The 15,792-nt window shown below is 43.0% G+C and overlaps 1 protein-coding gene across 4 annotated transcripts in view; it reads right to left on the bottom strand.

The window, feature by feature from the left end:
* Nucleotides 1-14,737, bottom strand: part of LOC115401460 (kinesin-like protein KIF13B) — a 33,369-nt gene extending 18,632 nt beyond the window's left edge. For 2 of the 4 annotated variants that reach the window (XM_030109653.1, XM_030109654.1), the window contains exons 1-13: nucleotides 14,428-14,737; nucleotides 12,558-12,647; nucleotides 10,376-10,469; nucleotides 4,847-4,859; nucleotides 4,707-4,767; nucleotides 4,158-4,250; nucleotides 3,135-3,315; nucleotides 2,946-3,033; nucleotides 2,659-2,793; nucleotides 2,242-2,354; nucleotides 1,910-2,021; nucleotides 988-1,200; nucleotides 788-898 (exon numbers count right to left, since the gene is read on the bottom strand). In XM_030109653.1, the coding sequence (XP_029965513.1) occupies nucleotides 788-898; nucleotides 988-1,200; nucleotides 1,910-2,021; nucleotides 2,242-2,354; nucleotides 2,659-2,793; nucleotides 2,946-3,033; nucleotides 3,135-3,315; nucleotides 4,158-4,250; nucleotides 4,707-4,767; nucleotides 4,847-4,859; nucleotides 10,376-10,469; nucleotides 12,558-12,627 (1,284 nt within the window). In that variant the 5' untranslated portion in view covers nucleotides 12,628-12,647; nucleotides 14,428-14,737. The remainder of the gene's footprint in view (nucleotides 1-787; nucleotides 899-987; nucleotides 1,201-1,909; nucleotides 2,022-2,241; nucleotides 2,355-2,658; nucleotides 2,794-2,945; nucleotides 3,034-3,134; nucleotides 3,316-4,157; nucleotides 4,251-4,706; nucleotides 4,768-4,846; nucleotides 4,860-10,375; nucleotides 10,470-12,557; nucleotides 12,648-14,427) is intronic. The other 2 variants (XM_030109656.1, XM_030109655.1) reach the window with 2 other exon arrangements.
* Nucleotides 14,738-15,792: the final 1,055 nt, after the last annotated feature.

Raw genomic sequence — 15,792 nt, 5'->3', positions numbered from 1 at the left:
GAATTACAGGCTTTAATAATCCTTCCAGGGCATTGAATTACGCGACGTGAACATATTAAAAGGTTCACTTTTTCAACCTGATGGTTCGACGGTTTAGATTTCATTGATGAGAATATTCTTGCAGGTCAGATTACCTGTTCTGCGGTTACAGGTTCAAACATCTTCTTCCTCTGTGTGGGTTTTGGTAAATCTTCCTAACACTTGTTGCTGTTTTATATTTGTCAGACTATGAATTTTATCTGTCAAAAAAATGCACCCTATATGAAAAAGAAAGTATAAAAAAAATCATTAAAGTGCATCAGTCCATTAATTATTCCATGTCCATATTGCTGATAATCTCAGTCCTGCAGTTTTTGTTCCAGAACGTTCAGTGAATTTGTTCCTCAGCTCTGAACTTTGTGCTTTAGCTCATGATTAGCATTCTTTCTTTTCCTCACCACAGTAACAGTTTCTCTACTTCTCTGTTGTCTGATGCACATTTACTCATGCTTGGTGACATTTTTTTCTTGCTCTATTGGTCAAACACAACCACAGTGGCTGGTTTTTTTGTGGTATTGTAGCAGCTTCCTGTTGTCATACAGTGACATCTAGTGGTCACAAAAGGTATGTATAACTTTATTATCATATATGAACCTAATCTCAATATAAGATGAAGCCTGAATAAAAGCTGGTTTATCATCACCAAGGTCAACAGAGGTCGTGACCCCTGTCATGGCATTTAGTATTTCTTTCAAAGCCGCTCCGGCCCTGAACCCTCCGGGGAGGCGGGCGTCGGCTCCGGCGTTACCTGGGCGACGGCCTCCGTCTTCCTCAGCTTCTCCTCCCAGGTGACGGTCATCTCCTGGATCAGTTTCTCCGACTCCTCCAGCCGCTCCTTCAGCTCGGTGGCCTTCATCGACTGGAATCAGCAGCAGCTGTGTTACACTCTCTCATACACACTCATAAACACACGCACGCACACACACGCACGCACACACGGATCCTGACCTCGGCCTCCGTCAGCTGGTCCCTCAGCTTCTCCACCTCCTCCCGCAGCTCGCGGATGATCCTGGCGTTGGGGTCCTCGTTCACCACGGCGTGGTTGACGATGCTCTTGGCGCGGTCGGCGTAGCGCAGCGTGGACAGCGTCTCCTCGTAGTTGTCGGCGGCCGGGCTGACGGTGGCCACCATGGCGGTGCGGCTGTTCCCTCCCAGGCTGTCCTGCAAGAGGCCGTGGGAACCGGTTCGCTTTAAAAACAGGCAAACTCGACGCCTGACAGGATGAGTTATGAGTGCGAGGGAGGAAAAAAAACATCCGCATGATTAAAAAGCGATCTGCAGCTGTAATAAATACTCATTTAAACACCACAAATTAAAAAAAAGCTAAAGCTGGTGGAAAGAGTCTTTTTCTAACTGAGCAGAACTAATGAAAATGACCAGTCGAGCTTTAAAAATGAAAAGCACGGCGACAGAAAGGAATTTATTTCGGTGCGGTGACGCCGCTACGCTGGGTTCACACTGCAGAAACGCACAAAGAGGAAACGCCAACAAACAACAACAAGTCTGATTCTAATGCATTTAACTGTTTTCACATGTGCATTTGTGGGATGAGCAGAATAGATCAAACTGTTTGCTGCTGCAAATCCCACAAATGCATGTTTTTTTTCTAACATCGGACCATTTTAAATGAATAAATTTATCCATCTTTACATGCAAAACAATATTTTTACAAACACAGTATAGAAATGAAGGTATGATTACTAGATGGTGAAAAAGTGCTTCTAATATGATGGCTGTATGTGTAACGGTGGGATATATCCTCCACATGAGCTCTTTTGCTGGGAATTTGCAACAAGTATTAAGGAATTAATCCAGAAATAATCCAGAAAAGGCCACATTTCCACACTGTGGGAGTGTTTTTTCCGGGTACCTTGAGCAGCCAGGTGAGCACAGAGTCTCTGTAGGGAACAAACTTGCTCTTGTTCTTCCCCGCTCCCTGGTCGGCCAAGGCTGAAATAACTAAACCCAGAGTGCTGAGTGACCTGAGGGGAGGGAAGGAGAAAATAAGTCCAGCTGAAAAGCTTCCAGTAACTGCAAACAAGCGTGCAGGCTTCAGTAGGCAGTGAGAATGAGATTTCCTTTGAGGAATACTATTGACTCGCTTCATTTAGGAGCAGGAAACAAACACACAGTGTCACAGGACTTTATTGGCATGGTGTGGGAGCTTTTCTTTTTCTTTTTTTTTTCCTTCCATTAACTCACTTGTTGATGTTGCTGCCTTCCTTCAGCCTCTCCCCGGCGGCTCCGGTCTTCGCCGCCCGTTCGCTTCCAGCGAGATCCACCAGGCTCAGTTTGCTCACCTTCTCCCCGCTCGTCTGCCGTGCACACACAGGATCAGACAACTTTCACTCACAAGCGTTTTATCATAATTGGCCATTTTTTTTTTTTTTTTAATATATAATTTTCTGAGAAGTTTTTCACATGACTACGCCTCATAGGATTGATATTTTCTATGTAAAAATACATGAAGTGAATCAATAATCAAGATAATTAAGGCAGATTTCAGGGCTTTAAATGTAACGACTTTGCTTGAAGTAAAGACATAAGCGGTTTCCATACTCGGCTGTTGGAATCTGGATTTATTACTTCATAAAAGCAGCGGAGGAAAAGCGGCGTTACCCCAGACTGCAGGTCCATGAGTGTGTGTGTGAGAATGACGTTGAACACTGCGTGCGACCGGCTGCTCTCCTCGTTCATGTTGGTGGCTGCGACCGTCCGAGATTTATTTCCCTCCGACATCAGAGACTCGATGTCCTGTCGTGAGCACACACACACACACACACACACACAAATACACACACAAACAGTTCGTATCCGTCTTTATTACATTTTCTATCACTCCCCGCTCGGCAGCGCAAGGCAATAAAGAGGAAGAGACACACTTTACAGCGCGGTGTTTGTGTTACCTTGTAGCAGGCCACGGCCAGGCGGGACAGGCCGTCCACGTACGGCCCGAAGACTTTGTGCTCCCTTACTCTGAGCGCCTGCCGACTCCTACAGCAAAACAAACAGGTTTTTTTCCACGCTTCCTCCCCGTTTCCTCAACAAATCAAGCACATCTCCCGGAGGCCCTGCGTTCTGCTCCTGCTCCTCACCCTTTGGGGTCGAGCAGGTCTCGGACCTTCTCGTTGTAGATCTCCATGTAGGAGACCTCCACGGTGAAGCTCTCGCCCTCGCGGGCCTCCTGCTGCGCCCGGCTGAAGAGCGAGCTGCAGAGGCGGGGGATCAGGCCCGGCTGCTCCGCCGAGCCCATCATGGTGTACGACTTCCCAGAACCTGCACGTCAAAAACACACACGGCGCGTCTCAGCGAGCAGCTCACACACGGTTCATCGGAATGGATAAACTCAGAAATAATCCCAAATCATGAAGCAATCCAGGTCTGCAGAGCGCTGCTAATTATTTAGGATGAGAAAAAAAATAAAAAAAATAAACAAACAGATCTGTCTGCAAAGCTTTTGGGCACATTCATTACGTTTAAATTAATCCGACAGAATGAGATAGAAAGACGAGAGATTGGTGAATTAGCCACACGAGATGAAAAAAAAGTTAATTAAACGCGGAGACACGTGTTAGAAGTCTAAAGATGTGCTGATTCGAGGTGACCCGGGGTAAAATGAGGACAGAATACACAACAGGAGGCTCACAGATGAGAAGTTCTTACACAGGAAACTTTACACTCACACTGTCGGCCATGTTTTTGTGGTTTTGTTGTCACAGGTCAGGCAGTTTAAACAGACAGGCAGTTTAAGGTTTATACGATGTACTGGTACAGCAAAAACAAACGCTGCAGACTTTCTAGATGAAAAGTAGTATCTCAGCATTTTCTGGGTATTTACAATACAATCAAGAAAACTCCGGGAATATTGATCAATGTGTCAGATTAGATCATCATGAAACTGATCTGAATCCTTTAATCATAGTGAAATAAGGGTCTTTTTTTTAACTCATTATTTCCATTTATTCTCAGGTATTTGTGGACTTAAGACTCAATAATCAAACAGCGGCTTCATTTGAATTTTCACCTTTGTTGCATCCTTCCGGTGACAATATGAACAGATGAGAGAGAAACCGGAATGACCATGAACATCCATGGATTTACTTTTACTTTCACGTTACCTGTCTGTCCGTATGCGAAGATGCAGGCGTTGTAGCCCAGGAAGGCGTTATCCAGCAGGCTCTCTCCGAGGCACTGGAACACCACATCCTGACCTGCGACAGCAAAACCACAAAAACACGCTCAAATCCCAAAGCACACACCGGGAGAGGCTGACAAACACGTCGCTACAAAGCAGAAAGGACGCAAATATCCCCGTACATAAATGACATGTGATTCTGCTTTGTTAGGAGAAAAGAGTCCAACCCAGAGGATCAGGTTCAGACACAAACATCCACTCACAACACATCGTGTTGTGATTTAATACATCCTTACTGTATAGGATATAACGGTTTAGCTCTTTATTTTAGTGATAACGTGGACCGCAGAGCAACTTTAGGGGTAAACAATGTGCAGCCCCTTTCTTCGACTCCATAAATAGTTCCCAATGTGAGGAAACACTGTGTCAGGGGATAAGTTTAACAGAATGACTCAGCGGCTGATGAAGTTACACGGAGCTGGAAACAGAGCTACAACACCCGGGAGTAAAGAGAAAGAAGAGACGGACCGACCTGCGAACTTCTCCTTTTCGGACTCGTCCATGGACCAGAAGCAGTAGTCATAGGCAAAAACCTGAGGAGGACAAACGAGATGTGAATCTGAGTTCACACACAAAACCCACAAATCCATAACAGGATGACGTCAGGCTCACCTTTGGCTGATTCCTGGGGATGGAAGAAAGAAGAGATAAATCAGATCAGTCTTTAAATCAACATCCTCCTGTGATTTATATATATTATATTTACTCTCCTGACATTTGCAGAGAAGCACTTTTCAACAATTCAGAACAAAGCCAAGACTTTTTTTTTTTGTAGTGACAGCAGAGACAAAAGGTCACGGTGTCGCCTTTTTATTATTCACACGACGTCAGCGGAGCGCTGAGTCAGCAGAGCTGTCACCTCATGTCCGCGCGGTGGACACACTCCCACCTGGAACCTGTCCAGCTGCTGCAGACGGGAAGTGATGGTTATTACTTTTGCTTTTTCCCTCCGTGTCAGCGTGACGAGCGTCCACCCGCTGACCCTTCTGTCACAGGACTTGTTAGCCTTCAGATCCACTGCACGTGTGTGTGTGTTTCTGTGTGTGTTTTAATGATTTGGTTGAAGTTTTCTGCCTTTCTGACACAACCTGAGCACTCGCTCAGGGACACAGAGGGATTAAGTGATTCACATTTTCAGAGATTAGTTGCTTCTGATGCACATTTGTTTATTTTTACTTTCCGCTGTTCTGCAGATTTTTCTTTTTGGAGACATTTTTAATGCTTTGCCAGTCAAATCCAGTAACAATGCAGGCTTTTCTGTGGTACTGTAGCACTTTTCTACTGTCCTACAGTGACATCTAGTGGTCACAGATTTAATGCACATAATTGATATTTAAAACATGCTGGTGAGTCTGCGACCAGTAGGTGTCACTGTATGACGACTGAACGCTGCTACAGTACCGCTAAAACTAAAAATATAATAGGAAATCAATCGATAAATAATAAATGTATTGGACTGTTAACGCAAGCTGAATGTTGCCAAAAAGAGTTCTACACAGCAGAAATGAAACTAAAAATTACAGTATGTCTTCTTGGGTGCAGAAAATACTCCTGATTCCAAGTTTCATCAAAAAAAAAAAAAAAAAAAAAAAGCACAGTTTGGGAATAAATGAGGTAGTTTACATGTGCCTTTTTCTGAGAAACTGAGCTCCTTACAGCCTGATAAAGGCTGCTGCTGTTCGGCCTTCTCCCACTTCTCATCTATTATCTATCCACGCTCAGCTGAAAGGCTGACTGTAGTATTACAAGGCCGCATATCTCCCTGGATGAGAACCAGCTGATTAAAATGCAGAAAAAGTGACGTGTCGGAGCCGCGACCTGCCGTCGCTGCGCAAGACACTTAATGTTCGGTAATTGTTCTGCAGGAACTCAGACACCAAGCCGTCCGCAGAGCCGGCGCAGTCTGACAGGGCTCCGGGTCAAAGTCAGGAGGGGCTTCAAGGATACCGAGTCAGAGGGGTTTTAATTAGGGCAAAGCTTACAAAACTGTCAAGGTGACTAATCCTCTTTGGCTCCGTGTGAATCGAGTGGGGAATGTGACTCTGAGTGGCACTAAGAGCCTCCTGGTGTTTCCCCCAGGCGCTGGACCAGCCGCCCCACATCTCTGCATTCTTTTTAAAACACACTCACATGCACCGGCCATCGAACACATCGCCGCATTCCAGCCAGCGGACGTCAAATTTAATTACAGCTTCACTCTCAGTCCAGCTTGGTATGCTGTATTTTTTACCTGAGTTAAGTCCAGCCGCAGTTTGATGAAGGTCAAGCAGACGTACTATGTCCAAAAAACATTATTTTTTTTAATTTACTTGCAACTAAAAATGCAACTAATGGCTTAACTTCGTGCTTCATTAAGCTCAGAAGAAGAGAGACAGTTGAACTGATCTTTTCTCTGCTTTTTCTTCCTTTGAGTTTTAACCCTTTGGTCAAATGTTTGACAAGTTTGACGGATGCAAATAATCCCAACTGTGTTTCTGGAACATGTGAAGAAGAAGAAAACTCCTAGATGCACCTGGAAAACATGCAAACTGCTCAGAAAGGCCCTAAAGCCCAGAATCAAACCAGGACTTTCCTGCTGTGATGCAAGAGTGCAACCGTCCTCACCACCTTTATACTGCATTTATAATTTCTTCTAATCATATGTAAATAAGTTTTTTTATTACAATTGTTAATATGTAAACTGCTTGTTTTGTATTTTTTTGACAGACAAATTTATGTATTTTGCCTTTTTTTTAATTTAGCACAGAAAATAAAAATTTAAAATTAAATTTAAACATTTCATGTTTCTTTGTAACTCTGATGCAGATCAGAACGCCAAACTTTAATGCATGAGTCATTCTCTCAGCAGAGACTATGAGAGCCAGTGATATTTTATTATTTATGTCACTTTATAGCAACATCTCTATTCGCATCTCTATATGTGGACGGTTCTTGATCGACAAAAATCGCCTGGCATGTGACACCAGTGAAGGAGCGGTGGCACAAATGTGTGATTTTTTTTTCCGTCTGACACCAGTTTTAGTGGCTGCTGGACCAGGATCATCGACACGGCAGTTAAGATTTGGACAATACATCTGACTAACATGCCTTTTTCCTTTTTCTTCACATCTTTTTGACAGATGTGACGTACAGTCGGGAAAATATGGTAAATGTGGCACCAGATTTTCAAACATTTGTAAAAAGTCTTTAAAAACTAATGACTGCATGCATGTGGACACCGATGAGAGTGCAAAAACCTGAGTGACACACACACACACACACACACACACACACACACACACACACACACACTAATGAAACAAGGCCTCCCTATGTGAGGCTTGTCCAGTCTGTGACAGAGTGTAAGAGAAGTCCTGTCCTCTCCTGGGCTGGAGAGGACATTCCTTAGATAAGTGGCAGAGCCTCCGAGGAGTCGGCAGAGGAGGGAGTCACGGGGGGAGAGGCTGATGTCGCCACACTAGTCCGAGATCAGTTTTGGGAAATGTCACGATCGTCACCTCACTTCTTTGCACACTGTGACTCAAACAAAACAAACCGATAAGAAATAAAGTAAAATAAGTAATTTGAGACAAGCTGTAATTGTCTCAAACAGAGTTAACTCAATCGGAAAGCTCTAAACTCCATGGAAAAATTTAACAATTTCATTTAGGTATTAATGATAATCATTACAGTGTTTCAATGGAAGTATTTAGGTGTATTTATTTTGATGAGATGTTAACATGCCTCATGACACCATCTGGTGGTAAAAAGTGGAAATGCAACAAGTGCAAGGCTGACACTAGTTTACAATATTCTGTGAATAAACCAGAAACAATTTTTTTTACAAAAATATTTTAAATCTGAAGTTTGTGAAGGTTTTTTTTTTACACTGCTTCTTTTGACTGTTTGAAGCTGTGAAATTGAGAATATAGTAGAAGCGACTGCTGCACAGCTCATTTTTTTAAACATTTTTCCCATGAACTGGGCAACTTCTTACACTGGATAAACTCAGTGGAGCCACCCAGGTCCCACACACACGAGGTCAAGATGAATATAATGCACCACTGTGCAGCATTTACAATAAATCATTTCATGCCTACAAGCACACTCCTTGTGTTAGCTTGTCAGCTAACTAGCTACATAAAACACACATTCAAACCAAGATGTGAGCCTGTTTGTCCTGTGAAGTTATGGAAGTAGTGACGGGGCTTCATTAATTTCTGCCATCCTGAGAGCTCTGCTACCGGGGGTGTAGTAACATATTAACTCCCCCCGAGGACAGGCGGCGACCCTGCTAAACCCGTCGGGCAGCCCGCTGACTCGGCACAACAAACACGTTCTGCTCATAAAACAATACGGCGTGCTGGGGAAGCGAGCGCCTCGGCACAGAAACAGGAAAAAGAGAAGGGAAAGGGTTCATCTTGTCTGTGCTGCACCGAGCCTGTAAAACCTGTTTGAGCCCTAAAGGTGGAACACGCACACACACACACCGCTGAAGCATGTCAGGACAGAGGATACACACACACACACACACACACACACACACACACACACACACACACATAAATGCATCAAATAACTCTGAAATATGAGCGTGGTGTGTTTGGACAAAGACGGGGATTCATTCTGTCATGTCTGCCGGGGGATTGCCCCGGCGGTGTTATTAGCGAGCGGGGTAACCTGAGCCGAGGCCCGGACCTCCGGGGAAACGTCTCGGCTCTGCTTTGACTCACTGATCAGCTGGAGGAGGAGAGAGGAGCCTCATGCCAGCTCTGTCAGCAGCACAGAGGAAGAAACGTATGAAATATTGCCAATTTACCACAACCAGCGTATGTTTTTTTTACGCCTAAAGTGAGCATTTTAAGAGTAATTCACTGGATTCCCGATGGCGACAAGACTAACTCCCGGGAGCGTGATGCATTGCATCAACGTCGGAGTGAGTACCTGAGCGAGCTGGAACAGACACGCCCTTTGTAAAGAGAGCGAGGAGGGAGAGGGAGGAGGACGGGTGGGGCGAGGCTTCGATCTGAACCTGTCCCAAAAAAAAAGTGGTTGGAGTGGAGAAACCTTCCAGTCAGGAGCCCCAAGGGGAGGAAGCTGGGAAATACTGGAAATACTGTACACACTCCTGGCACGCTGCAAACCCGCTCAAAAACATAACAAAATATAGAACAAAATTTAAAAATCCCACCAGTAGTAGTCTTTATGCTTTAAAGTCCCGCAGATTGGAGCCAGCACACATAAATAAAGGTAAAAACACTAAACAGATGGATTCACCTCAGGAGGTAATTCCCTATTGAAAAAGTCTCTATTTGTTTAAAATAACATTCTGACATTTAAAATAGTGTTAATGTTGTTCAACTGTGGAGGGAAACAGGAGAACATAAGAAGAGAATGTGGAATATAGATGACTTAACAAGAAGTGCTACTAGAGAGTATTTATCAAGTCTGTTACCGACTGTATTGACACTGTATTACATTTTATTGTCCTTGATAATGGGTATAAAAAAAAAGAGGGGGTCACTTTATAATCCAAGTCCAAATTTTCCAATGACTGTATGTAATTCATGACAGTGCAAATATTTCTGCCACGTTTTGATATGGGGCTGTGCAGTATAAAGCATTAGCAACAGTTTGATATATTTGGCCAATCGGATCGAGTCATGCTGTGTCAGATGAGAGTGTGCGTCATCTCAAAGTGTGTGGAAAAAAATCATAAACAAGCCCAGTTAGTACTGATATTAAAGAAGAACATTAACATCGTGTACAGGACTTGCACATCTTCTGCATGTCCAACTGATATCACCAGTAGATAAGCAACTGTCTGTATATACTACATAAAAAGTCAAATTCCAATCAAAAGAATTGCTTTCTAATCGATTAAAGTCTTTCAAAACTCTTGGATTATACCTTCTACTGTTTCTCTAAACCTGCAACGACTGAGCTCATTACAGCCTCCAGGAAAGTTCCCATATATGTGTTTAAGTTCATTAAACCACATTTGCATTATGCAAAAAGAAAATTCAAAAATGCATAATAAGTGTTTACATGAGCTCCATTTGTGCTATGTGGGTGGAATGGTTGATGATTACTTTTAGTTTCTTTTTAGACTCTGATAAACAAGTTAATGACCAACTGTGTGAAGGTGTGCGTGCACGTTACCGGGGGTCTCCTTTGTTTGTGTTGGCGACGGCTGGGTGCAGGACCGTCTGGTTTCCCTCCATCTCCACCACACATTTTGTCTTTAGGTCTTTTTCTGGAAACAAGAGCGATGATTAGATGACAACAGACGTGAAGTACACAGTATAAACGCTACGACGCCCCGCGGACCGGCCTTAACTTTCCCCCGGATGACGGGATCGCGGCACAAACAGGCCGGATGAAGGTTTATTGACGGTGATTCATTCAGGGCCTGCCTGAGCAAACATTACGACCGGTTTACAGCCAGCCAGGGAGAACCAGGGTCACACCTTCCCTTCCTCATTCCTACCTGCGGCGAAGGCTACGGAGGCGGAGACAGGCGGAGAAGCGCTCCGTGCTGGAGCAGGAATCTATCTGCCCCGGGGGGAAGACACGCAGGGCGAGGCTTTAGCGAGGGAGAGTGAGTGGAAGGTGATGCACAAAGTCTAATGGCTGCAGAGTTCAAAGGTGCCACGGGCAGAAGATTAAACATGTTAGTGTGTCAGGAGGCCACGTTAATGTCCTACATACAGGAACACTCTCCAACGCGTCTTAGGGCTGCTCTCAGACTCAGCCTGACTTAGTGTAAATACTGGAGAATTTAATCAAATGTAATGCAGACTCTATTTACTCAATGCCAATTGCACTTTTTCCATCAGTAGTGAAGATAACTTGAGCTGAGAGTTTGCTACTTTATTGGAAGATAAATAGCAAATGCTGAATGCCAAACAGGAAAAAAAAAAACAGCAAAGAAACACAACAGCGGTACTTTGAGCGCCTGCTTCTGATAAAAAGCTGAAAAAACTCTCTGTGATTCTTTGTATTTTTTCAATATTTTAAATAAACTACTCAAGAAAAACACAACTGTGTGGAGCCCGCACACATGCTTCTTTCACAGTCTAAAAAACATGCACGAGGCTCTGCTCGGTGTTTCATCTGCACTCAGCTCTGATGGACTCCAACGACCTGCGTTTATACAACAACGCTGTAATTAAAATCACATCTTTATTTGCATTTCGTTGTCTTGGCAGCTGGTAAGGCTGACACTCAAAAGTACTAAATCCCAGGAGAATATGAACCGGGAGTCATGACGCTCTGCAGGCCGCCAACGTTTTGGCTGTCCATCTGCAGTATAACCGTTTACCATGGCTGTGGTGCTCATGAGCAGCATGTATCACAAATGCTGCATTTTTCGCCTGTTTCCATGGAAACAGAGTAGAAAAGTTGCCTTTTTTAGTTGCTCGCAGCACCGTTGTCGTGTAAAGAGACACCCAAACCCCAACAAAGGTTTTCCATTTGCTCTCATGTGAACAGAACCTAAGTTGCATAAAGAAGTTGACAAAACAGGTCTGAAATAATCATGCTGACGAATTGATTAATATAGAGATACTATTTCATTTTAAGACACTAAAGTGTCATTAAGTGTTGTTAATTAAGTTGTGATGATTTGTTCAACTCCCGACTTTCAGCCAGCTAACGTTTCCAAACATCTAGTCAGTCAATACACCGACAAAACTGTGTATATCAGTAAAGAAAGTGACCTGACTAAGTAAGGAAAGGTCCGGATGTGGAAAACCTCCTGGAATATTAAAAGTCACAGAGCTTGGAGTTAATGTTTTGTCAAAGGAATTCCACAAATTCCATGTCCAAGTCAAGACAGATAGGCGTTTACAGCAACATCGCAACAAACAAAAGCACATTTGCTGCTGTATTGTGAGTGTTTCAGGACGGCAGCTTGCCTGCGAGGGGCCCTGGCTGGAGGCTAATGAGAGTTTATTGGGTCTTACCATGGAAACCATTGGGAAGCTCCCATGTGATTTGTAGCACTAAATTTTTCTTTGCGTTTGTTGTAATGACGGATTCATGGCTTTCGTTTCTCCCTAAACATCGTCTAGGTCCAGTTAAATGCAAATGACGCGGAGAAGCTGACTTCCAAAGCTGCACACGTTTCTCTCCGGTCTCCGTGACCTCCTGAACTTTAAATGACCGAAGGAAAACAACGCTTCTAACTCTGAAACAAACAAAGAGAGCCAACGTCAACAGAGACACGCTGCCTGGAAAAGCTTGATAGTAGACAAGTCAGAGCAACAATGCAGCGATAAAGCCGTGTGGATTAGCGCAGATGCTCAGAGGGAAACAGTTCTCCCAGTCCCGGTCCGCTCACCTCTCCTGTTCATGGGCCGAACGCGCACGGCCACCTTCACGTTGGAGTCGTTCAGGCTCGCGTCGTCCATGGCGCCGCCGGACCTCCACTCTATAAACCAAAGGATATTCAGAATGTGGTACTTGCAGAAAATAAAGAAATCATACAACAATAAACCTACATTTCTTTGAAATAAAAGCCTTTTATTGCACATTTTCTGCCAAACAAAATAGGAATAGTGGATTGAATAGTAGTCATATTCATACAAAGATATAAACTAGATACTCTTTCAATTGTAGCCGTAAAAAAAAATCATTTGATATTTTATATTATTGTTGGCTAAAGACATGGCTTCTCCACCACATGCAGATCTGCAGTTTCAAGAGATTCTTTAATTAGTGAATTGTGAGTTTTTGCATTAAGAATCACTTGCTAGTCCAATATATATGCAGTTTTGCATACATGCATGACATTAAGTTTTATCCTCATAATTACACCTAATTACAGAAGGGATCTTGCTTAAGATCCGATTGTGTCATGATGATACTTTCACGATTCAAATTTCTGAATCCATGTTTAGTTTGTATTTTAAAAATCCAGTGCACGGTTGAAAAAGCGTGTTTTGAAAACACTGGACTTAAACCTTCCTTTCAGTGTCACTTTGCATGTATGTGTGATTTTTACACCCTCTGTATGTGTGTGTGTGTGTGTGTGTGTGTGTGTGTGTGTGTGTGTGTGTGTGTGTGTTCTCAACAGTCAGAGTGAGTTTGAACTTTGTGTTCAGGACTATGCTGGTATCACGTTTCTGTCATTTACTCAAACACGCCGAGTTCTGAACAGTGAGCAGGAAAACAGTGATATCAGACTCATGCACATCCCTCTGTAAACTTATATTATAAATCCTGTGTGTTGTTTGCTGGTTGGAATCCCACTGCTGTCAGGTGCGTTTAATTGTGTTAAATTTCTAATCTTGTGGTGAATAAATCAGATGTGCGAAATATTTCCTGTTTATTTAGTAATTTCGAAGACACATTTAAAATAATCATTTTAAAGCTGAGCCACCAACAGGTGCTGATGTTTATTTTTTTTGTAATGAAACCTCACACATGCCTGAAGAGGATGATAATTATGTCACAACTGATATACCATGGCAAGTACAGGGTCATTCGCATGGACAGAGAAAGTTGGATTGGTATTATAGGTGACTTCCAACTATAAAAATACCAAGTCCCGGGGGAACATGGGCTGGAAGCCATGACACTGTCATGGCTGCCATTGTTGTTATTGTTGTCCAGCTACATGTGCAGAAAGCTGTGTACTATTGCCTGGTGCCAGGCAGTAGCAGTGTTTCTTAGAATTACATTTTCTGTTTGTTGAAGCATTTTCAAAAAGTTACATTTCCCTGTTCACACAAAGACAAAAAGTTCCACCTTATGAGCAGTTTTCAAAAACTTGCCGTTTCACTTGTTCCGAGTAAATGGACACCCGAAACACAACGAAAGTTTTCCGTTTTCACTTGAAAACACTGTAGTAAACGAGGTCTAATTCTGACTGAAAGTTAAATTGTTATTTGGAATCCATGGTCCGTGGAACTGGAATTTATTGCTGTGTAAACTATGCATGTTGATATAATGTAGCTCAACGTTCCAAAAGTTAAATATTACAGAAAATAAACGATCACAGGTCACGATATTGATGAGGCGCCAATGTATCGCTGCTATCGCCCAGCGGTCCCTGAACGCACCATTGGAAGCGTCCCGTCAGAAGTCAGTGGTCTAAAATTATCCTCAAATAAAAACGATTCTGTTCAACTTTCTCCAACTTTCAGGAAGAAACAACAGCCGGGGTGAGGGTTCGTGCCAGAGTCCATTGATCAGAGCAGAGAACTCACCGTGAGGGGAGGAAAAAGTGCGTGAATGTTTCCACGTCCGATTCCCGAAGACACCTTCAATATGCAACAGCAGTTACAGACGGCTGGAAACACACACGCGCACGAGGGTTAAGATATGTTCAGTGACCGCAGATAAATGTGACCCCCCCCCCGCGGGCGCCTGAAAAAGACGCTGTCCACAACGTGTAGGTACCCGCGCGGCCGCGCGCTCCCCATCGTGCGGCTCCTCCACCTGTTGCGTGTCCTGAAAGTTCCCGCAGAGCTCCGTCACGCAGACATGTCGACCCGCAGCTCAGCGGATTTACTCAGATTTACTGCTGCGAGCTTCCTGCTGCTGCGCGCGCGCACGCACACACATACCGACTCAAGTTCATACGCACGCGCCTGTCACTTCAACTGGGACTAGTGTTGCCAGGTTGGGCTTGTCTCTCACGCTGGATTTGAGTTGATCTTACAACATTGTTTTTCAAAATGTTCTCCATAAAACACGAATGAAATAGTCAAACAAAAGTAAAACATTCAAATACGGTAATGCTGAAAGGTTAGCCAGGTACCTGCCTTAAAACAAACTTTATTCAAGAATAATCCAGGCAACATATCATGAATACTTTTTAAATTAAAAGGTTATAACTGAATTTAATGCCAATTATTCAAAATTAAAGTTGAAATTCTAAGAAAACAATGTGTTCAACACAATACTGAGAGAAAAACTCTGAATTATTCTGAGAAAAATAATCCAAATTCAGATATTACAGTGAGAAATGTGAGTAGAAACAAAAATCTAATTTTAATGATAAAGTCAAAATAACTCTGAAATAAATGGGATAGATAATAGAGATAATGGAGAATAGAATAGAATAGAATAGAATAGAATAGAATAGAATAGAAACATTTCAGTGATTAAAGTCAGAATCAAAGTTTTTCAGGGTATTTTGTAATCCTCACACAATAACACAGAACTGACAATGAAAAGAAGAATAGGAAAATCAACAGAAAAATACTGTCATTATTTATCATATTTCTAATGTGTTCTATATGTTTTGGAGATATTTTTAATTGTGGCATGAAAACATTCAGTTTAGACAGCGATTTTGGAGACTTTTATCATTTATGATGTTCTTTTTTAAAATTATTTCTCAGTTAATAGGGAGAGTCGATTTAAGGTCTATTAGTTGCAAGGCTGCATTTTTCGCTGGTTGTGTTTCTTGTATTTAGGCTGAAAATCGATCACATATCTGGCAACTTCCAGGAGACAGCAGCGCCGCTGTGCGGCTACCAGGAATCTTTAAAGCAATTATAAACGGTCCACTAACAGTGTACACATGAGAGGTTCATTGCATGAACACAACACACCCAGAACCACGT

This window comes from Salarias fasciatus, chromosome 15 (genome assembly GCF_902148845.1).
Source record: "Salarias fasciatus chromosome 15, fSalaFa1.1, whole genome shotgun sequence".
NCBI lineage: Eukaryota > Metazoa > Chordata > Actinopteri > Blenniiformes > Blenniidae > Salarias > Salarias fasciatus.
This window is presented reverse-complemented; position numbering and strand designations above follow the sequence as displayed.